The following is a 22,472-nucleotide window of genomic DNA, read 5'->3' on the forward strand; positions in this document are numbered from 1 at the left end:
CATTTGAAAAGTACTTCTAAACGAGCTTTAAGATTGTGATGAAGAATAACGTTTGACAACCGAGTTGATCCAATTAACCCATACGAACCTTCCGGGACATTGGGCTTGAATTCCTTGTAATCTGGGCCTTGAAACCAACATTCACAGAGACGGTGGTTTTGGTTTGGGCCACAAATGATAGAATTCCATTTTTACCCTTCCCTTGTATCAAAACTGAAATAGCGCCGGTTTTCGCCATTCTTCGCGCTGTTAGGGTTTTTGCTGTTTTGCTCTCTGCTGTAAACTTCGCGGCGGATCTCCAAGCTCGCAAAAATGGTGACTCCCCCTCTCTCTCTCTCTCTCTCTCTCTCTCTCTCTCTCTCTCTCTCTAACTCCTATTAATGGAAAATGATTGAGTTTCTGATGAGTTTTTTTTGTTTTTGTTTTTGGTAAATATGCGCAGCCGTCGCACAAGAGCTTCATGATCAAGAAGAAGCTGGCGAAGAAGATGAGGCAGAACAGGCCCATCCCTCACTGGATCCGTATGAGGACCGACAACACCATCAGGTCCATAAATACTTCTCCATTTACTCTAATTTTCGTTTAATTGTTTCTTAATTTTCTCTTAATTTTGATTTGGTTCTTGATCGGTTCCCAGATGCTTATAATTTTTCGGTTCTTTCCGTGTTGTGGATCAGGTACAATGCGAAACGCAGGCACTGGCGCCGCACCAAGCTCGGATTCTGAGGTGCTTTGCTCCCAAATTTTCAATGGCAATTTTGCATATTTTGTGTTTTTGATTTAGGGGTTTTAGTTTTTGGTTGTGACCTTCTTGAGTATCCATCGAGTTGTAAGAACTCATAAGAGTCTTTAGATCTCAGAAGTGCTTTTATCTTCCCCTTTTTAAATTTCAGAAGTGCTTTTAGGTTCCCCTTGAATTCTCGATTAAATCTATCTGCTGGAGAATCTTGTTTTCCTTTTCCTTGTGTTCTGTGAACTTGGTATATACAAGAAGTGCTTGATTGGTAATTTGGTAATTAGTGTTGGATCGGAGTGGATAAATATAAAATTCAAGGTAGGCTGTTGAATTTCCTTTTAATTTCCGGAATTCGGGATTAGAAAGAATAAATTTCCTTCACCACGACTAATCGCATTTTAATCTTCTCCAAATGAAAATCATTCGCCTCTCGCTTTAAACATACCTTGAATTCATGTTGCCTACAAGTATCCGATCCTAAATATCGAAATTTTGTAGTTAAATTTATTCATTTTCTTTCCAAAGAGTCAGGTACAAAATCATATTTGATTCCAAAAGCACTTGAATTGTTTTTAAAAGATTCGTTGTTGTCATTTTATTAAGGATTGATTCTAAAAATATTTTTCTTAAAAACGTTTTTATTATTTTAAAAATATTTCGAAGGGCGCGGAAGTGGAAATGATTATGTATTTGATGGTTGTCAGAATTATAACGAAGGGGTTTGTTGTTTAATGTAAGAGAAGGGACGTTGAAAGATCAGAAGTCTTTCATTAAAATAACGATATTAGAAGTAGGAGATTTATGCTAATTGAGCTCGCTATTTATAGATATTGAACTTAACTTATGATCTACAAACGTGAAATACTATCAGAGGTATTTCAATCTCCTTCTAATCATTATCGTGAATTTTACGCGTCGGAAATTGAGCTCATATTGTGCTGTGTAAAATTCTGTCCCCTAGCATTTCAACCTCCTTGGGCATTTTCTTGTGTGTTTTGGAGTGTGATATTTAATCTTAAGAGAAAATTGTAGTAATAGTCTCTTAATTTTAATCCGAATAATAATCTTTCACTTAAAAACCTATTGTTATTGGTACCTTAAGTTATCAAAACGTGAATGTATGGTCATTTTTGTCAACTCCGTTACAATTTTCATCAAAATGAGTCACATGCTGCGCACGTGGGGCTGAATTAAGGAACAAATATGGAAAACCAAATGAGAAAATTATAGTAACGATTTCTCAATCTTAATTCAATTGGAGAAATGATCACTCAATTTTAACCTAAACCCTAAACCTAATTGTAGCATGATCTCGCAATTTTACCTAATTGTAGCAATAGTTATTTCAACACATTCTTGAAGTCCGACAGAGTTGGACGAAAGGACTAACATCTTGATGAGTAAATAACAAATATGGAAAACCAAATGAGAAAATTATAGTAACGATTTCTCAATCTTAATTCAATTGGAGAAACGATCACTCAATTTTAACCTAAACCCTAAACCTAATTGTAGCATGATCTCGCAATTTTACCTAATTGTAGCAATAGTTATTTCAACACATTCTTGAAGTCCGACAGAGTTGGACGAAAGGACTAACATCTTGATGAGTAAATAAACTAATGATGACGATAACAATTTTGAAGTGACGTAGTGAAGTTCCGTTCCTACCCACACAACAATAACGATTCCAAATATATAACGACAAAAAATCTCACTCTGATTCGCTCGCAAATCCAAAACCCACTTAACCCAGCCAATAGAAGCAAACCAACGAAAGATCACCTCGCTCAAACAGCCCAGTCATCCTCTTCGTGTTCATCGCCCTCCTCTTTCGCTCTCGGTGAGTTCTCCTAATCGCTCGCATTTTAACTTAATCTCATCGTCTTCCTGGATTCCAACCACATCCGATTATACTCAATTGTTTTAATCCGCCTGAATCTGGTTAATCACATCTTAATCATCATCTCTTTAGCTCCTGATTTGCTCCTGGATCACGTAATTAATCAATTTTTTTTGGCTCATCAATTTTTCTGGTGTATGTTATCTTATCTCGATTGCTGAATTCAGATGGCTTCAGCGATGCTGTCCTTAGCTTCCGTCTCGCCGTCGGCTTCTCTGTCCCATCACGAGACTCCCAAGGTACTACCGCTCTTTTAATCGTTTCGTAATTAATTCCGATTTTCGTCTTCTTCTTTGATCTTACTGTTTGGTTGCCGAGAAAATGTTAAGTTTCCGGGAAGAGCAAATTGTAGCAATGTTCCCTCAACTTTAATCAATTTGGAGCAATGGCCCATAAACTAAAAATCAATTACCATTGGTCCCTCTTCATCAAAATGTGTAGCTATGGTCATTTTCGTTAAAATTTTGTCAAAATGAGTTATGTTGGAAGGAACGTTGCTATAATTGGGGTCCATCAACTCATCAAAACGTGTAGCTATGGTCCCTTTCGTCAACTTCGTCTAAATATTGTCAAAATGAGTTATGTTGGAGTGACCATTGCTATAATTAGGTTTAAGTTGAGGGACCATTGCTCCAATTGGATTCAAATTGAGGGATCATTTCTCGAGTTGAAATAAAGTTGAGGAACCAATGGTAATAGATTTTTAGTTGACGGACCATAACTACACGTTTTGATGGGTTAAGAGACCAATGGTAATGAATTTTTAGTTGAGGGACCATTGTTCCAATTGAGTTAAAAGTTAAGGGATCATTGCTACAATTTGCTCTTTCTGGGAAAACTGAGATGGTGTGTGATTTTGTTCTCGGAATCTCGGAAATCGAAATTGAAATCGAAGTACTGAACGTGTTTAGTGTGTATTTTGAACAGGGGAAGTTGAAGCTTGGGAGTACTTCTTGGAGCTTGAACAAGGAAAGAAACTGTCTATTTGCGAAGACAGAGGTATGTGCTGTGAGCTGCTATGGCTATTTTGTGGGCATTTATCGACTTTTTGCTTTGACGTTGATGCTAATGCGGTGGTGTTTTGGTTTCTGTAGTCTTTTGGTAGGGTATCTATGGTAGCTGCCGTGAATGTCTCTAAATTCGAGGGTGTAACGATGGCCCCACCTGATCCAATTCTCGGAGTGTCTGAAGCATTCAAGGCTAGCACAAACGAGTCAAAGCTCAACCTTGGAGTTGGGGCATATCGAACGGAAGATCTTCAGCCATACGTGCTTGATGTTGTTAAGAAGGTCAGATCGCTATCCTCCACAAAATACAAAAATCTTTTGCTAACGAGCAAAAGAGGTATTAGGAGAGTCCAAGGGCTTTGCCCCACACCAAAAGGAATCTTGGTGGTGGAATGAGGAGGTACAAACAAAGGTGAAGGCTAAGAAGGAATGTTGTAAAGCCTTATACAAGGAGAGGACCGATGAAAATGGTGAAAGGTATAGAAAAGCGAAGCAAGAGGCGAAGAAAGCTGTCAGAGAAGCTAAGTTAGCGGCTTACGACGATATGTATAAACGACTAGATACCAAAGAAGGAGAGTTGGATATCTATAAACTAGCTAGAGCAAGGGAAAAGAAGACAAGGGACCTAAACCAAGTGAGGTGCATCAAGGATGAGGATGGAAAGGTTCTTGCTACAGAGAACGCGGTTAAAGACAGATGGAGAGGTTATTTTCATAATCTTTTCAATGAAGGACATGAAAGGAGTGCTTCTTTAGGGGAGTTGAGTAACTCAGAAGAGTGTAGAAACTACTCCTTTTATCGTCGAATCCGGAAGGAAGAAGTGGTTGTAGCTTTGAAGAAGATGAAGCATAGAAAAGCAATAGGCCCAGACGATATACCAATCGAAGTGTGGAAAGTTTTGGGAGAGACAGGTATAACATGGCTCACTGACCTTTTCAATAGGATTTTGAAAACGAAGAAGATGCCAAATGAGTGGCGAACGAGCACTTTGGTGCCTATCTACAAGAATAAGGGCGACGTACAAAATTGCATGAACTATAGGGGTATTAAGCTAATGAGTCATACAATGAAGCTCTGGGAGAGAGTCATTGAGCATAGATTGAGGCAAGAGACACGGGTTTCGGACAACCAATTCGGGTTCATGCCAGGGCGCTCAACCATGGAGGCAATCTATCTCTTACGAAGATTGATGGAAAGATATAGAGATGGGAAAAAGGATTTACACATGGTCTTTATAGATTTGGAAAAAGCGTATGATAGGGTCCCAAGAGACATTCTTTGGAGGATTTTAGAGAAGAAAGGAGTACGAGTAGCATATATCCAAGCTATAAAGGATATGTATGAAGGAGCAAAGACTGCCGTAAGAACTCATGAAGGACAAACCGAAAGCTTTCCAATAACTGTAGGATTACATCAAGGCTCATCCTTAAGTCCTTACCTTTTTGCGTTGGTAATGGATGAGTTAACAGGACATATTCAAGATGATATTCCTTGGTGTATGCTTTTCGCAGACGATATAGTGTTGATAGATGAAACTCAGGAAGGGGTAAATGCAAAGCTTAACCTTTGGAGAGAAGTGTTGGAATCTAAAGGTCTTCGCCTAAGCCGATCAAAGACAGAATATATGGAGTGCAAGTTCAGTGCAAATGGAGGCCAAAACGAGTTAGGGGTGAGGATCGGAGATCAAGAAATACCAAAGAGCGACCGTTTTCGTTACCTAGGATCTATCTTGCAAAAGAACGGAGAATTAGATGGAGATCTCAACCATAGAATACAAGCTGGATGGATGAAGTGGAAGAGTGCATCCGGCGTGTTGTGTGACCGCCGTATGCCACTGAAGCTCAAGGGAAAATTTTATAGGACGGCAATAAGGCCGGCGATGCTGTATGGCACAGAATGTTGGGCGGTGAAACATCAACACGTACACAAAATGGGTGTAGCGGAGATGAGGATGCTTCGTTGGATGTGTGGGCACACGAGAAAGGATAAGATTAGGAATGAGGATATCCGGGGTAAAGTAGGAGTAGCCGAAATTGAAGGAAAGATGAGAGAAAATCGGTTACGGTGGTTTGGACATGTGCAAAGAAGGCCTACTGACGCTCCGATTAGAAGATGCGACTATGGGACAGAGGTTCAGGGCCGAAGGGGTAGAGGAAGACCTAGGAAAACTTTGGAAGAGACTCTAAGAAAAGACTTAGAGTACTTGGATCTAACGAAGGACATGACACAGGATCGAGCACAATGGCGTTCTAAGATTCATATAGCCGATCCCACTCAGTGACTTGGATTTTCCAAGTCTCCAACCAAGAAGTTTTCCTCACTCGGGAAATTAAGGGAACACTACCCCAACCTACATGCTCCACTCAGAAAGCTTCAACATACAAGCTTCAACAAAAGAAAATTCAAAGAACTTAGCGAAGAAGGCTTTGGTGTATTTAACACAATACGTTGAAATGAAGGAAAGCTTATTTATTGATATCCCCGATAAGCTACAAATATGTACATATACATGAGTCAAAATAAACACACAAGAGGGAGCCTTCACAAAGGTTGCTTAGGAGAAGTCTCAGCAGTCGGTAGAGCCCCAGAAAGAGAAGGCACCGGAGGGGGATCATTTGGAGCCTCAGTACTGGACAGAACCCTAGAAGGAGGAGGCATCAGAGGTTGATCATTTGGAGCTTCATTACGCGGTACAGCCCCAGAAGACGAAGGCAATAAATGCCTTTGGAACAAACCCACAAATCTCTGATGATCAAGTAAAACCTGACCATCAGTTTCCTTCATCTGGTCAAGCTTCCTCTTCATGTTTGTAGCATAGTCATGTGCGAGCCGGTGCAACTGTTTATTCTCATGCTTGAGCCCTCTAATCTCCTGTTTGAGACTCATCACTTCAGCCGCCAATGATTCAACTTGGCGGGTTCGAGCAAATAGGCGTTGGGCCATATTAGACACAGAACCTGCACACTGAACACTGAGAGCCAGCGAATCCTTAACAGCTAACTCATCAGACCGTTTGGAAAGTAGTCTGTTATCTTTGGGAGTGAGAAGGTTCCTGGCCACCACCGCAGCGGTCATATCATTCTTCATCACGGAATCCCCAACGGTAAGAGGACCAGTTGGGGAGACGAAGGATGGGCGCCATATGTTGTCTGGAGAAGGCGGGGCTGCCTCTTCAACAAGGTTCAAGTCAAAACGACGGTCGGAGGGGCCAGACATTTTCAAAGGTGTTGAAGAGAGAAGAGGTCGGACAAATCAAGATCTTAGAAGTGCAAGAATGAAGCTTCTACTGGTGGAGATTCAAGTGTGCTTTGGAACTTAATGCCAGCCCCTATAAAAATCTGCACTCGACGGAGCTTCAGAAATCAAAGAGGCGCCTGCTCAGAAATCGAAGAGGCGTTTGCTTTCTCAAAAGTTGGGCTGCTTAGAGATCACGAGGGTTGATCTCAGAAATCGAAGAGCCGTTTGCTTTCTCAAAAGTTGGGCTGCTCAAAGACCACGAAGGCCGATCTCAGAAATCGAAGAGGCGCTCGCTTTCTCAAAAGATGGGCTCCCTAGAGACCACGAGGGCCGATCTCAGAAATCGAAGAGGCACCTACTTTTCCAGCCTTGTCAGCACCTGTCACACGCACACTCAGCTTTGCGGAAATTATGGGCATTCTGTCAAAGACTTCTGGGGAAGTAGAAAACACATGAATCTTACTGTTCAATCACCCACTTCCCACACGCAACAATAGCTCATGGGTACCACAGATAACTTTGCCAAAGTTCTCTGCCAAAGTTGAGCACGTGAAGCTTGCAGCTCCCACTACATCGCTCTGACCAAGAAGGGTAAAAGAATAGCAAAGAAACAGCACTAACAAAGTTTAGACCCATAAATTTTGAAGGTCTAGCTACCATATTATTACCCACAAGGGTAAAGGAACAGTACCACTGCTGGATAATTGGAAAGTCCATGTATGTCAACCTCTGTGCTTCGTGGCAAGGTAGACTAGCAAACATGCCCAACCTTTACTCACATTCGAGAAAACACTCCCAATAAGATTGCTTGCTCCAAAATCGAAGAGGCACCGTCCTCCGAATCTAAAGAGCCAGACTCCCAACATGACTACTTTCTTAAAAATCGAAGAGAGGGTAAAGGAACAGTACCATTGCTGGATAATTGGAAAGTCTCTGTGTGTCAACCTCTGTGCTTCGTGGCAAGGTAGACTAGCAAACATGCCCAACCTTTACTCACATTCGAGAAAACACTCCCAACAAGATTGCTTGCTCCAAAATCGAAGAGGCACCGCCCTCCGAATCTCGAGAGCCACTCTCCCAACATGATTACTTTCTCAAAAATCGAAGAGACACTGCTCCCCGAATCTCGAGAGCCAGACCCCCAGCATGATTGCTTTCTCAAAAATCGGTGAGGCACCGTTCTCCGAATCAATCGAAGAGACGCTCGCTTTCTCAAAAGCTGGGCTGCTCAGAGACCACGAGGGCCGATCTCAGAAATCGAAGAGGCACCTACTTTTCTAGCCTTGTCAGCACCTGTCACACGCACACTCAGCTTTGCAGAAATTATGGGCATTCTGTCGAAGACTTCTGGTGAAGTAGAAAGCACATGAATCTTACTGTTCAATCACCCACTTCCCACACGCAACAATAACTCATGGGTACCACAGATCACTTTGCCAAAGTTCTCTGCCAAAGTTGAGCACGTGAAGCTTGCAGCTCCCACTACATCGCTCTGACAAAAAAAGGTAAAAGAATAGCAAAGAAACAGCACTAACAAAGTTTAGACACATAAATTTTGAAGGTCTAGCTACCATATTATTACCCACAAGGGTAAAGGAACAGTACCACTGCTGGATAATTGGAAAGTCCCTGTGTGTCAACCTCTGTGCTTCGTGGCAAGGTAGACTAGCAAACATGCCCAACCTTTACTCACATTCGAGAAAACAGTCCCAACAAGATTGCTTGCTCCAAAATCGAAGAGGCACCGTCCTCCGAATCTCGAGAGCCAGACTCCCAACATGACTACTTTCTCAAAATCGAAGAGAGGGTAAAGGAACAGTACCATTGCTGGATAATTGGAAAGTCCCTGTGTGTCAACCTTTGTGCTTCGTGGCAAGGTAGACTAGCAAACATGTCCAACCTTTACTCACATTCGAGACAACACTCCCAACAAGATTGCTTGCTCCAAAATCGAAGAGGCACCGCCCTCCGAATCTCGAGAGCCAGACTCCCAACATGATTACTTCCTCAAAAATCGAAGAGACACTGCTCTCCGAATCTCGAGAGTCAGACCCCCAGCATGATTGCTTTCTCAAAAATCGAAGAGGCATTGTTCTCCGAATCTCGAGAGCCAGATACCACAGACCACTTTTTCAAAGTGCTCTGACAGAGTTAAAACATGTGAAACTGGCAGCTCCCACTACCGTGCTATGACCAAGCAGGGTAAAGGAATAGCATTACTACTTGTTGTTAGGGAGACTCCTATATATGTCGACCTCCATCCCCAACGGACAGGCAGACCTGCAAAAATGCTCAACCCTTCATCATATCTGAGAGGGCACTCCCAACAAAGCCTTTCGAAATATTCAGCTTTCTTTCCCCCCGATAATACCTCTGCAAACAAGCTATACTAGAGCAAGAATATCTCATATCATCAGGGTTAAAAGCAAGAGTATCCCATATCATGCTTTTTCCCTGTTTTTTCTTTTGGCCTTGTTTTTACCTGCAAGACAAGGAGAAAGAGAGCAATCAGTCAGCACTTGGAATCAAGCTTCCAGCCAGGAACTGACTACCTGGAACCCCTTACCTGATTACTTACCTGGCATTGCTCTCGAGTACTCATCTTCAACATCTTATGTTTCCAGGGAAGATTCCGCATCTGCTTGAGGAACAGATAGGGCAAGTGCGAAGGATACAAGGAAGCATGTGGAGACAAGCGTAACAGCACACGTGCCGATACATCCATTACTCTGTCAAAAGCAAAAGTATCCCATATCAGCAGGGTGGAACGTACTCTAGATTTGATGGACTTGTTTTGACCCTCAAATTCTTCAGTCGGCCTTATACTCTGGAGGAAACCAGAAAACCCTCCAGCTCAGTTCAAGAATAAGCCTGTGGAAAGTTACTTCTTCAAAAGCAAAAGTATCTCATATCATCTCTTCTCATTTTTCTTCTCTTTATCCTTCATGCTGCTGCAAGATGGGGAGAAGGTGAACAATCAGTCGGAGCTCTGATTGCTTACCTTGTCTGTCACCTCTTTCAGCAGACCCCCTAGCTCGGCGACTTGGGGGACTCCTACTACATGGTTTGTATCGCGCTTGACCAAGCCTGAAACTACAAGTAAGCTTCAAGTGAAATTGATACATTACCTTGTGCATCTCCACCAGTTAAAGATACCACCCCTGGATGGAGGAAGAGTACTTCCAGAGAAGATGCCACATCTACCTATGAGACAGATAAGGCAAGTCAAGACGACACCACACTCCGATACTTAGAAGTTTCGTGATTACGAGATCATTCTCCCACAATATTTCCTAATGTCATTTGTACTAAATCATTCACTCGTACTCACTAAAGGAGAGCTTGAACCTATGTACTTGTGTAAACCCTTCACAATTAATGAGAACTCTTCTATTCCGTGGACGTAGCCAATTGGGTGAACCACGTACATCTTGTGTTTGCTTTCCTATCTCTATCCATTTATATACTTATCCACACTAATGACCGGAGCAATCTAGCGAAGATCACAAAAAGCGACCGTTTTCGTTACCTAGGATCTATCTTGCAAGAGAACGGAGAATTAGATGGAGATCTCAACCATAGAATACGAGCTGGATGGAAAGAGTGCATCCGGCGTGTTGTGTGACCGTCGTAGGCCACTGAAGCTCAAGGGAAAATTTTATAGGACGACAATAAGGCCAGCGATGGTGTATGGCAGAGAATGTTGGGTGGTGAAGCATCAACACGTACACAAAATGGGTGTAGCGGAGATGAGGATGCTTCATGGGATGTGTGGGCACACGAGAAAGGATAAGATTGGGAATGAGGATATCCGAGGTAAAGTAGGAGTAGCCGAAATTGTAGGAAAGATGAGAGAAAATCGGCTCTGGTGATTTGGACATGTGCAAAGAAGGCCGACTGACGCTCCGGTTCGAAGATGTGACTACGGGACAGAGGTTCAGGGCCGAAGGGGTAGAGGAAGACCTAGGAAAACTTTGGAAGAGACTCTAAGAAAAGACTTAGAGTACTTGGATCTAACGGAGGACATGACACAAAACCGAGCGCAATGGCGTTCTAGGATTCATATAGCCGACCCCACTTAGTGGGAAAAGGCTTTGTTGTTGTTGTTGTTGTTGTTGTTGTTGTTTTTGTTCTTGCTGTTCAATCTGAGATTCTGATTCAAACCGACATGATTTGCTTTTGTAGGCAGAGAATCTTATGATTGAGAGGGGGGAAAACAAAGAGGTAAGCATACTCAACAATGTAACTGATCTGATTTTTTTCTTCTTAAAATTAAGATTTACTAACTTCAATATATTTACAATCATGTAGTACCTCCCAATAGAAGGTTTGGCAGCGTTCAACAAAGTGACTGCAGAGTTATTATTTGGAGCAGACAACCCAGTAATAAAGCAACAGAGAGTAAGCAAGAAATCGGAACTCATAAAATAAATCATGCAGTACATCTCTTTGATCTTATCTTGGTCTATTAATTGTTTATTTTTCATTTTTTGAAGCTAGCAACTGTCCAAGGTCTATCAGGAACTGGTTCTCTTCGCCTTGCTGGGGCTTTTATCGAACGATATTTTCCAGGGGCAAAAGTTTTAATATCCTCTCCAACCTGGGGTCTGTATTGTCACTTCTGTATTATTATAAGACCGTCTCAAGATTACTAATTTGTGATGTCTAAGTCTAACATAATTGTGTTGCAGGTAATCACAAAAACATTTTTAATGACTCCAGAGTTCCATGGTCAGAGTACCAATACTATGATCCAAAAACAGTTGGTTTGGATTTCGAGGGGATGATAGCAGACATAAAGGTAAGATAGCTTTGTGCAGGAATTGTGTAACCATGTACATATACGTTGTAGTTTTGGATTTTTGGAATTGGTACGCTCATTGATGCTAGGCTCTGGATCTTGAGCAGACATGTTTTTCAATAACTACAATTGCGATGTGCTTATATCTTCTCTATCTCTGTCTGCTGTTCTGGAGTAACCACTAATTTGTATACCGTTCTATCTTATAGGCAGCACCTGAAGGATCTTTTGTGTTGCTTCATGGCTGTGCTCACAACCCTACCGGCATAGATCCAACCCCTGAACAGTGGGAAAAAATTGCTGATGTCATTCAAGAAAAAAACCATATCCCCTTTTTTGATGTTGCATACCAGGTATTTACAGAAATGGAAATGATAATATAGAATCTTTAGAATCAAAGTTTTGATGTTATATTTCGTATTAATTTTCATTCGTTTATTCATAAATGAACTTATGTTGATATGGTATCGTGCTGTAGGGATTTGCTAGTGGAAGCTTGGATACTGATGCAGCATCTGTCAGATTGTTTGCTGCACGTGGTCTAGAGCTTCTGGTTGCTCAGTCATACAGTAAAAACCTTGGGCTCTATGCAGAAAGAATTGGAGCAATCAATGTTGTCTGCGCATCATCTGATGCAGCAACAAGGTATAATAACCATCAATATGCATAAACGTCACTCATCATAATGCATAATTTTCCAAGTAACAAAGTTGCTTAATCTTATTTGAGGTTTTAATTTAATGGCTTGGGTATAATCTAAGTTCCTGTAAGTGGTTACAGTATTGTGGTTATTTGAGTCTATGATCGTAATCACTTCTGCTAGGAGTACTTTGACATATCCGTTGCGACTCGTGCCTGAGTTTTTGGGATGTGCTAGTGATTAAAGCTTTTATGCTCAGGGTAAAGAGCCAATTGAAGAGGATCGCTCGACCTATGTACTCAAATCCTCCAATCCACGGTGCTAGAATTGTGGCCAATGTAGTTGGAGATCCAGCACTCTTCAACGAGTGGAAAGCAGAGATGGAGATGATGGCTGGAAGGATAAAGGGCGTGAGACAAAAACTATACGATAACCTGACTGCAACAGATAAGAGTGGAAAGGATTGGTCATTTATACTTAAGCAGATCGGCATGTTTTCATTCACCGGCTTAAACAAATCTCAGGTAAATCCTCATTCTTTAAGTCCTGTGATTTGATCTTTATTTCTCTGCACAGCTCCTAGATTTAAACTGGTCTCCTTCCGTTTTGTCTGGTCAGACCGAAAACATGACAAACAAGTGGCATGTATACATGACAAAGGACGGGAGGATTTCCCTGGCAGGATTATCTTTGGCGAAATGTGAATACCTCGCGGATGCCATCATTGATTCGTACCACAATGTTAGTTGAAGCAACTTTGACTAAGCTGGCATACAAGTCCGAACGAGGCGTAGAAAATTTTGGTGAGCCTGATAATTAAACAGTTATTACCATACTTGACTGAGATCTTGTAAAATAAGCATCTGCAGAATCGGGGCCATCTCCGGGTCATACATCGAACTCATAGCAGAGATTATAATACTTATGTCCATACGAAGTTCATATCGTTGGAAACATTTATTTGAACACAATACTCATGGTCCTGACTCCGTTTTTATTGAATACATATATCAAATCACACAAAAACAGCAAAATTAAAGCACTGCTTCTTCCCTGGCCCGAGGCCTAGCTCGTCCCTGGCATCGACTATAGCTGCCAGTGTGGCCATGGCACGGCGAAGAACTTCATCATCCCCTGTTTGCAGTGAGACCTGTTGGCTCCCTGACCGCAAGCAAAGTAGTGTGGCCGCCACTGGTTCAGCACAAACTTAAACCCCTGGCCGCCTCCCTGCGTAGCTTTTGCCACCAGCTTTGCCCTACGGAAATCACATGTTATGTAGCTCCACAGGTCCGGCAGCAAGTACACGTCATGAGCGCCGGCGTTGCTTGGTGCACTGTACTTGAAAACTGCACATCAAAAAAATGGAAAATATATGACACACATTGTGAATAGCTGGAATTTTCTCTAACGCAAGATAGTTGCGGGATGTAAGTAACTGGTTTGATCGGCGCAATACGTCCGGTTGACTTACCTAGCGTGTCCTTGATGTAATATGGGCCATTTTTGAGAGTCCAGTCAGTGTAGTTGAAGCCGAAACGCCAACCTTGAGAGCCTCCTACGACGACAGTTTTGGCTTGGCAAACCGCCAACAAAGAGACAGCTACGGCAATCAAAACAACGCCTTGTGAAGAGAAACTGAAACCCATGTTTGAATTCCTGAATAGGGGAGGGAGATTAGAGAAATGTAATTAAGGTGGAATTCGTGACTAATGAGATTGAGGTGATGGGGGGTTTGAGCAGATTGGTGGGTTTATATAGTACATTTTGGTCATATGTTATGAAGCAAGTCGGCCGGAAATCGCCTTCTTTTCTCACTAGAGTTGGGTATAAAGTGGCAAAAAAAGGTGTAGATATTTTGAGGGAGTTCTAAATTAACATTTTTGTTGATATAAAATGTAAGATTTGTCAAATATTTAATGTTGGCTTTTAGTTTTCTCCTAATGCCAATGTCGTTTTCAACCATTTAGAGTTGGTAGGATGGGATAACTAAGAGGGGGGAGGGTGTCAAAATGTTGACGAGTGGGCTTGTGGTTAGAATTTTGGCCAAACTCCACTCAGAGGGAGAAAAACATGTTCATGGGTATGATTAGGGAGGGATTACGGCCTCTAGAAACAACTAAACGTGGGTTGGTGCGTGGCAGACCACCATTAACCTAGAGAATTCAACGGAAAAGTAACTTGCAAAAAATTTGTAACTTAGTTAGTTAAGGATACTCTACTTATTACCGTTTGTTTCTAACAAAAATAAAATAAAAAGTAATCTCTGTTGTAAAAGTTGTGGGGGTGAATGCGCCCACATGCTTTTGGCAAAAGGTAAGAAGAATATTGATGTATTTGTTGTTGTGTGATATTTTAAAAAGTGACAATCATTTCATCTTTGTAAGTTTTCACGGGAGTGGCTCTATTTAAAGCTCAGTTTCGCAATCCTTGTTTTCGTTGGCCAATAGTATGCAGGCTGTGCAATTCTTTGCTTAATTTTGTTGTGGAGGTTGAGAGTAGGAACTCGGAGTGGCTTAACATTGTCATGGCAGATGCAGAGAACTCGAAATGGGATCCCGAGGTACCCTTCATCCTCAACATTTTCTCCATATACATGTTATATATTTTAATTTTTCGACCTTGTAATATGAAAACACACTGGTTTTTGTTATTTTGAAGCTTGTGGTGTCAAGGAAATGCTATGAAAATTACATCACCGATTTGGGTTTGAAACCGCGCTTGAATACACGTTGAAGCTAATAGATTGTCTGATAGTTTTTCCGTCGCTGGAAATGCAAATGCAGCTCCTCCATTACGACATCAGATATGTGCATTGCTTTGTTATAGTGGACAAGAAGGGGATGGCACCGGCAAAGACGGGGATTCCGAGCAGTCGACTGCACGTAATAGCAGGCCTCTCTCATCTTCTCAACGTGAAGCGTCCTCACAAAACTTATAGCTAGAGTTCAGAGCACAAATGCTGTTCCATGTTTTTGTGATTATTTTGTTTTTTCTCATGTTACTGAGTGTCTGTATTGGCAGAAAGTTGATTAGATTCTAGATGCCTTGATTGCTCATATGGTCAAGCTAATGCACCTTCTTAGTGTAAAAAACAAAAAACTTGTGTTTTCCACAAAATTTTATGCAATTGTCAAGATTTTGTGTAATCTTTTGCATTCTCAATAATGTTTTAAAGGGCGAAGGCTTAGGCGAGGCGTTTCATAATAGTCCTGCCTAGGCAAAAGCCTTGAGGTAACAACATGCTTTTATAGAAATGTCTTATTTTGAGTCTTTTGAGATATGTAACATAATATTAAAACACAAAAAGTCTAACAGAAAAGAATATGCTGAGATAACCATTAACAAAAGTGGCTCAATTTAAAGTGACAAAACTCGCAACGAAGTTGCTGATTTCGACTAAATTTTTTTTAGATTTCGGTAACTTTTAAACAAAATAGACGCTCAATTGAACTTCTCAGGCCCACCTCGACCGCGTCTAGGCAAGTTTAAACCTACTCTCGTTAGGCAAAGGCGTTTTCTGAAAAATGCTAATGTTGAGATTTCTTTAAAATGTGTTTGGCTGAATTTTAAGAAAATATATGATATACGTATAAATTCGTAAAACGAATTAGAAAAGGGAGATATAATATATGGAGTTATATGAACATCAAAAATTTGGTCTTGACATTTTACAATCACCCGTCGAGCAGTTGTTGTAAAACATTCCTGGCCTCGGTGAGAGGACTTGTGTAGTGTACTTCTCTGGCCCAAACATGTTGCATGGAATGCACAGACGCCTCCGTTTCCAAAACGTTCGCCGTCTTCAACCGCTCGATTGCATTCGAATCCATCGTCCTCCCGACAATCGTCTGCAAAGTCGAAGCAGAAGCATCGTAAGCAGTTGATAATTGAGCCATTTAGTGAAGAGTTACTGCGTGAACCAGTTCCTAACTCACCCAAATTTTGCTGAAGCAAGCGTGAAAGATTATGAACTTTAAGAGGTTTTCGTCGTAGCTGCTGAGGGCGTTTTCTGAACTCACAGAGACAGTGAGATCTTGATAGGAAGACTCAAACATTGATCCGAAGTTCTTCACTGTAATCCGGTCATGGTTCTTTAAAATTCTATCAAGATGGTAGACGGTGGCACTAGATGCATTGTTGTTTTTTCTCATCCACTTGAAGGTCCAGCCACTGGTATCGAAAGCCGACACTGGGAATTCTTCATACAGCCTTAGCAAGGTTGCTGCTCTTTCGGAATTAGCCCAGCAACAACATGGGGATGAGCCGTCGTCTGCACGTAAGAATAGAGAAGTAGAATCATAAACTAGAACAAGGAAACAAGACAAGTCCAAAAGAAGTACAAGGATAGCAAATTGAATTCATGTAGAACGGAGTGTTAAACTTTAAAACGCCGAAAATGCTGTATATGATCATCTTTCTGAAGAAAGAAACAGATTACCCAAAACAAAACCAGCAAGCGGGATGTTGACAAGATATGGCCTGAAGTGATCTGTAGGCTGATAATTGGCATTTCTAATTTTCCTCTCCAAAACCACAATATGGATAGCAACAACCTGTTCGATGGCCAATGTTGATACACAAGAATAAGCTTCATCCGTCCAGGAACACGATTGTGAAAAGCAGAAAAGGAGATAAAAGATTCAATCGTAAAGAGAAACAAGACAATATAAGACTTACCCTGCAATGAAACTGCATTGGCTTTGAATCCAAGCACTGTACCAACTCAGAAATCAAACCTGAAGAAACAATGTCTAGAGGCCCATCATTCTGAACGTATGAAGCAGGACCGGAGCGCTTGTCACTGCACGATTCATTGACTACCCTTACTGAATTTTTGTTAAAGCATACTGCCCTTATGGAATTGATTACAATAAATGATGCAGATGTCAACATCCATCTATTTTGCCCCCTGGAAATCAAAGAATAGACATCAAGCCGTCAAACTAATATATAGCAGTGCAACATTAAATAAGTGAACCGATAATTAATTATGTTTGAAAAGACTAATTAGATTGCATACCGCAATTCAAGAACCCGGTGAAACGTTGCATCCACACCAGGTCCAAACCCGACAGGAAAGGAATGTTTACTCCAAGAACCAGATAGCCTTACCTATTTGATTAAAATGATAAAATGAGATAGGCACACTATTTTATCTTATTTTAATAAGGAGTTAACAACTAGGAGAAGAGAATTACAATCTGATGGTCCACCAAAACGTGAATACAGCTGCTCGTATCTCTCTGCAATAATCTCAGCTGCAGAGGATCACCAATGTTCTGATAGTTCAAAAATGAATCGACAGAATTCTCTTCAACACTATGAACAGCAACCACTTGCCCACACAAAGATGATAGATTTCCCTGAGGAAATAGGCAGTTCAAATCAAGTGACAGAAGAGGCGGAGTCATTAAAACCTCTTCATGTGTCACGACTGGTTTGATCAGGCCCTCTTCCAATTCGGTCAGGATTACCTCTCCAAAACCGATTGCATTTTCAGGGAGACAGAGAGATATATCTGAAACATTTCCAGGGGACATCTGAAGAAGTACTTCATCACGCTCTTCAGACACCTCATCATTTATCAGAGAATTATCTAATGGAAGATTTTTTGATGAACTATTTTGACAGTTCTCATCAGGAGTAAATAAAAGGCTCCACAGATGGGTCTTGGAAGGGATATGAATATAATCACTGCTCGAAAAGCTAGAATCCCTGAGATTACAAAAGGAATCTTCTCCATCATGCTTTGCCATATAATAACAACCAATCTGCAACAACTGAAATGTAAGAAAATAAAAATTAGTACAAGTTATTTTACGAAATTATTTACTCAAGCATCTACTAACCAGGAAAAGGAGAAATCTGGCATACCTGATACTTGTAAAAACTTTCAGATGTAAACTCCAGCAATACCTTCTGTCCACTTTGTCTGGAAAAGCCGCCATTACTTGATTTGGCACTTGTGCAATGCAAGATAACTGAACCTAGACTGTGACTGTTAACTCCACTAATCATAGCTGAACAAGATATCTTACGAGAACTCAAGTCACAATATCTCTGTTTCTCACTAGATTCCATGTAAATAGAACAAGAACTCAGTTCTCTGGTTGGCTCACTGGAAGTGCCTATTATACTGGAACTTGAACCCCTGCTTGATGAGTGATCAACCTTCCGTCTCTTGGGAGAAGGTTCCATGGAATTCTTCGGATCATCCCCTAAAACCTTAGTTGGATATGAAATTTGATCACTTCCAGAAAACAATAATTTCCAAGGCAAGATTATGGCCTCCACAAACATACTTGAAGGGTTCGCTATCACCAAATCACCTGAAAACTGTTAAAATTCATATAAATGGATAACTGATAAGTAGAGTGAAAACAGAAAGCATTTCGCATTGCCACGTCTACTATTAAGGTCCCACTCTTCCATTTTGGGGTTTGTGAAAACACACATGGAGCTCATAGACGCAGCTTTAAAAACATTACAGAAATTATTTAAAAGGCCAAATTTTGAATATACCTTCTGTAGAACCGGAAATTTGTGGGTAACCAAAAGCAGGTCAAACGTTTCACTTTCAAGTCTCTTCAAATCTTCTCCAAGTCCAGTACAAGGATAAAAGGGAAGATTTCTGCACATAGAATTCCTCAGGCAAAAGTAAACATAAACTGTTAAGTTCATCTTTCTTGTCAACGGTATCAGATGAAAGATGTTTCTGCATGAAAATAAATCACTGTCAAGCAATCCTGTACAATCCTCAGACCGGGGCATTCCTTCAATAACAAGACTGTAGTCAACTACCTGGAAAGCCAAACAGAACTAAGTGAGTCCAGATACAAAAGGTTTATTGGACATGTACCGATCAATAGCTATCTCATTCCAGAAAGGTGGTTATTTCTAATGGAGAATGAGTGGTAACACTATTGTCAATCACGACCTTGTATATCCTACTGGCATCCTGAGTTGATGGAAGGTCTGGTACAAGAACATCAATGCTCCCAGTTGCATCAACCAACTGCAGTCTTCCAGAAGATGGAGAAGTCTGTATAATCGAATATGAAATGAAGAATAAATCAACTGCAATAAATATAATTTGTTGAATTACACATACATTATAGTATTATACAATGATAGAGATGGTAAAACAACGAAAGTTGTGCAGATTTGGACTATAAAATTGCTTTTTTGTTTTTATGAGATTCAACTCTTTAATGCTAACACCTGAACATTGAGTGTCAATATAGTAAATCATATTCTGTCACAATGACCTACACCTTTCGATTACTTCACCAGCATTTTGTATTCAGATACTATCATGTATTGTTGTTGTGTAAAAACTCAAATACAGTTTAGATAATTGGCAAATGTATCAGCAGTATTACTAAAGACATTAGGAAATACAAAACCAACCACGAACCTTCAAACTTCCAATCAAAGTTACACCTAGATCTTCACTTGAAAAAATCTTTCTAACTGACTGAACATGAGATGTTCCTTCACAGAACTGAAGGCTATATTTCTTGTTATCGTGAAAATTTCCACAGTTACTTTCCAACTGCACTGCTTTCATCCATAAGGCCTCACAACGGCAAATGAAAATAGATAAGGGCACCACCTGAACTTAAGAAAAGAATATGAAAGTTACTTTTCAGTACTAACCTAACACCAAAAAACCATAAGAAATTGAAAATTTTATATTAGATCGAATGTACCAATATAAAACAGAGCAAGTCAACGCAAAAGTGGATTGCATAAATGATTCTGGCCATGGACATACCAAATTCAGGTTGCCAATGTATGGTTCACAACTGCAGACACATGAATCATGGTTGCACAGTTCTGTAAATACTCCATGCTGCAAAAAGAAACTATTTAAGATCTTGACAGAAATTTTAAAAAGACTAAGTTTGTTTCTACCTAAGCAAAACCAATTTACCCGAGTTTTATGCATCGAAGAAGGGAAATGTGAACTAGCATATGTCTGAACCAACCCTTCCTTCTGGCAGCACCTTCCAACCATCCAACTCACCTTTTAGATATAACATAACAACTACTATGCAAGAAAACAAGAATTCCAGCTCAGAAGTAAATTACATATTTTGTTCCCAAAATCTCCTTTTCAGATAAGATACCAGCAAACTTTTTCCGGAAACATGTGGCAACAAGCAATACCCTGAAACCCAACCATCTAACTTGGTAAACCAAACAGGAAAGTAATATACTCTAAACATTGAACACCAAACCACAAAATTTCCCATCCAAACACACAATATAGAAATCACCGAAACCAATACCATAATCTGGCAGAAAATGCTAAGGACTCAACGAACTTCTCCAACGAACTCTGTGAATGTAAAAGTACATGACACCTGCAGCTCACAATTAGATAACTTTGTGAACATGGATTTCAGGGAATCTCAAGTACAATTCAAAAGACATGGCTTTACCCAGTTTCCAATGGAGAGAAAGATTCCACAATAACACTAGTCTTAAAGCAAGCACCAAGTATAAGCATTCTTGTCCAGGAAAATCTGGGATTCACAAAATGGGTATTTCTCACAGTAACCTATAGAGAAGCCAAGAATTAAACGAAAATACATAGGCAAATAGTATGATCAAAATATTTCGAGTTCAGGAAAGGAACAAAATTTATAGGACTTACGAGAGCACCCGCCCTTAGACTATGTGGTGGAGTAAGCAGTTGATCAGTTAATAAAAGCCACACCTCATTGTCCAGCTCGACAACCATCCCGTGCATATACACCCCTTTGACTAGCCCTCTATACGTGCCACATTCACCTTCTCCTTTTGTAACAGCTGCACATTTCAGCAACCAGTTTTTGGACAATCTAAGCAGATGCAATGCAGAAGTTTCCGTAGTTACATACATTAGTTTAGACTCTTTCTTTCCTATAAAAACCACCTTCTTTTTCAAGCCCGAAAAAGCAACAACATTTCCTACAAGTTTCGTAAATACAGGATGCCAACATGAAGCAGAACCGGAACAATATACAAACACTGGTTTGGTAAAAGAATGTGTATCTTTCCCTCGAACTGAATCCTTCAGGGCCAGAACTGATTCCTTTGAACTACAAAATTTACACTCACAGACCATAAATTGGAGTAAAAAGCCTCGGAAATTCGAGGAATGGCTCGAATCCAAAGCCTTATTGGTGTTCGAATTGTTCTCACCGGCTGTCCACGGAACATTGGACAAAGGGCTAACCGAATCCAATGCGCCGAATATACCATGCCGAGCTCTGGATCCATCTCCGTGGCCAGTCGAAGAGCCTAGAGCCAGAGGAACATACATAAAATTCGAACTGCAGGGACGTAGTCCGCCATTGGAATCTTGAAAGCTCCATCTGATAATCTCCAAGAACCCGCCGCTGCGTTTCAAGGGAATGAAATTCCAAGCGAGAACATTGATTTTCTTCCCGATAATCCGAGCGTCAAAATCGAGAATATCGCAGCAGATGGAAGCGGCGGAGCCGTCGGAGAATTGGAAGCAAGTGTTGTAGGAGCACCGAGAATCGGATGCAGCGGTGGTAGTGGGGAGGGCTAGGGTTCCGACGATGACGGCGAAGTGGTCGAGAGGAGTGAGAAACTTAGGGCTAGGGTTGGGATTGGGGCTAGGGTTTGAGTGGGTGGGAACGGAGCGCGTGGGGAGCTTTGACTTTTGGTTCGAGTTGGGAGAGATGGAGGACGTGGCGGTGAGGGGACGGCCGCGCGCGAGTAGCTCTGCGACTGTGAGAATTCTCACATTTTCCATTGACGAGGAGTGAGAGAACTGTAGAGCTCTTTCGGAGGAGAGAGAGTGAGAGAGGCAGTGGGGGCGCGCGGGAGCGGGAACGAAGGTCTTTGTAAACCCCATCAACGACTTGTCGTTTCACTTTGGAAACACGCGTCACGTTAACAATATTGGGGATTTTTTTGCAGAAAATCCACTCAAATGCAAATGCAAACATTTTAAACCATGAATCCTTGATTTTTGTTATACTTTATTTATTTTTTGATCTTTTTAAATAAATTATATATTTATCCAAAGAGTAAACTGTCGATTTGCCCCCTGAACTATCACCCAACTTTCAATTTCCCCCCTGAACTTTTTAATTGGAAAATTAAGGACTTAAACTAATTTTTTTTGG

General features: G+C 40.9%; 6 protein-coding genes across 9 annotated transcripts; 4 read left to right on the forward strand and 2 right to left on the reverse strand.

Moving 5' to 3' along the window:
- Positions 1–186: 186 nt before the first annotated feature.
- Positions 187–1,008, forward strand: LOC126631871 (60S ribosomal protein L39-1). The gene is made up of 3 exons (XM_050302063.1): positions 187–315; positions 443–546; positions 678–1,008. The coding sequence occupies exons 1-3, from the start codon at positions 313–315 to the stop codon at positions 724–726; spliced, it is 156 nt and encodes a 51-aa protein (XP_050158020.1). The 5' UTR covers positions 187–312; the 3' UTR covers positions 727–1,008.
- Positions 1,009–2,425: 1,417 nt separating this feature from the next.
- Positions 2,426–13,295, forward strand: LOC126631857 (aspartate aminotransferase, chloroplastic-like). 2 transcript variants are annotated; one of them, XM_050302045.1, is made up of 12 exons: positions 2,426–2,579; positions 2,807–2,878; positions 3,567–3,638; positions 3,734–3,928; positions 11,069–11,107; positions 11,195–11,284; positions 11,380–11,488; positions 11,575–11,684; positions 11,894–12,037; positions 12,163–12,329; positions 12,584–12,848; positions 12,943–13,295. In XM_050302045.1, the coding sequence occupies exons 2-12, from the start codon at positions 2,807–2,809 to the stop codon at positions 13,072–13,074; spliced, it is 1,395 nt and encodes a 464-aa protein (XP_050158002.1). In that variant the 5' UTR covers positions 2,426–2,579; the 3' UTR covers positions 13,075–13,295. The 2 variants fall into 2 exon arrangements, with proteins under 2 accessions (XP_050158002.1, XP_050158003.1); XM_050302046.1 differs by lacking the exon at positions 2,426–2,579 and adding an exon at positions 2,658–2,680.
- Positions 4,907–11,104, forward strand: LOC126631863 (uncharacterized). The gene is made up of 2 exons (XM_050302053.1): positions 4,907–7,530; positions 8,445–11,104. Exon 1 carries the CDS (start codon positions 4,983–4,985, stop codon positions 5,925–5,927), a length of 945 nt encoding a protein of 314 aa, XP_050158010.1. The 5' UTR covers positions 4,907–4,982; the 3' UTR covers positions 5,928–7,530; positions 8,445–11,104.
- Positions 13,267–14,199, reverse strand: LOC126631869 (uncharacterized). Its single transcript, XM_050302062.1, has 2 exons — positions 13,796–14,199; positions 13,267–13,670 (listed from the first exon to the last, which is right to left on the reverse strand). Exons 1-2 carry the CDS (start codon positions 13,968–13,970, stop codon positions 13,411–13,413), a joined length of 435 nt encoding a protein of 144 aa, XP_050158019.1. The 5' UTR covers positions 13,971–14,199; the 3' UTR covers positions 13,267–13,410.
- Positions 14,200–14,621: 422 nt separating this feature from the next.
- Positions 14,622–15,595, forward strand: LOC126632606 (uncharacterized). The gene is made up of 3 exons (XM_050303035.1): positions 14,622–14,637; positions 14,709–14,884; positions 15,108–15,595. Exons 1-3 carry the CDS (start codon positions 14,622–14,624, stop codon positions 15,264–15,266), a joined length of 351 nt encoding a protein of 116 aa, XP_050158992.1. The 3' UTR covers positions 15,267–15,595.
- A 242-nt stretch (positions 15,596–15,837) lies between these two features.
- Positions 15,838–22,160, reverse strand: LOC126631851 (CST complex subunit CTC1). Of its 3 annotated transcripts, none has more exons than XM_050302036.1 (17): positions 21,517–22,160; positions 20,987–21,141; positions 20,772–20,890; positions 20,619–20,693; positions 20,419–20,497; positions 20,261–20,323; positions 20,102–20,179; positions 19,742–19,939; positions 19,262–19,366; positions 18,847–19,125; positions 18,199–18,660; positions 17,523–18,104; positions 17,345–17,436; positions 17,002–17,233; positions 16,763–16,877; positions 16,260–16,594; positions 15,838–16,172 (listed from the first exon to the last, which is right to left on the reverse strand). In XM_050302036.1, exons 1-17 carry the CDS (start codon positions 22,094–22,096, stop codon positions 15,999–16,001), a joined length of 3,723 nt encoding a protein of 1,240 aa, XP_050157993.1. In that variant the 5' UTR covers positions 22,097–22,160; the 3' UTR covers positions 15,838–15,998. The 3 variants fall into 3 exon arrangements, with proteins under 3 accessions (XP_050157993.1, XP_050157994.1, XP_050157992.1); XM_050302037.1 differs by lacking the exon at positions 21,517–22,160 and adding an exon at positions 21,248–21,446; XM_050302035.1 differs by having other exon boundaries at positions 20,987–22,160.
- Positions 22,161–22,472: the final 312 nt, after the last annotated feature.

This window comes from Malus sylvestris, chromosome 8 (assembly GCF_916048215.2).
Source record: "Malus sylvestris chromosome 8, drMalSylv7.2, whole genome shotgun sequence".
NCBI lineage: Eukaryota > Viridiplantae > Streptophyta > Magnoliopsida > Rosales > Rosaceae > Malus > Malus sylvestris.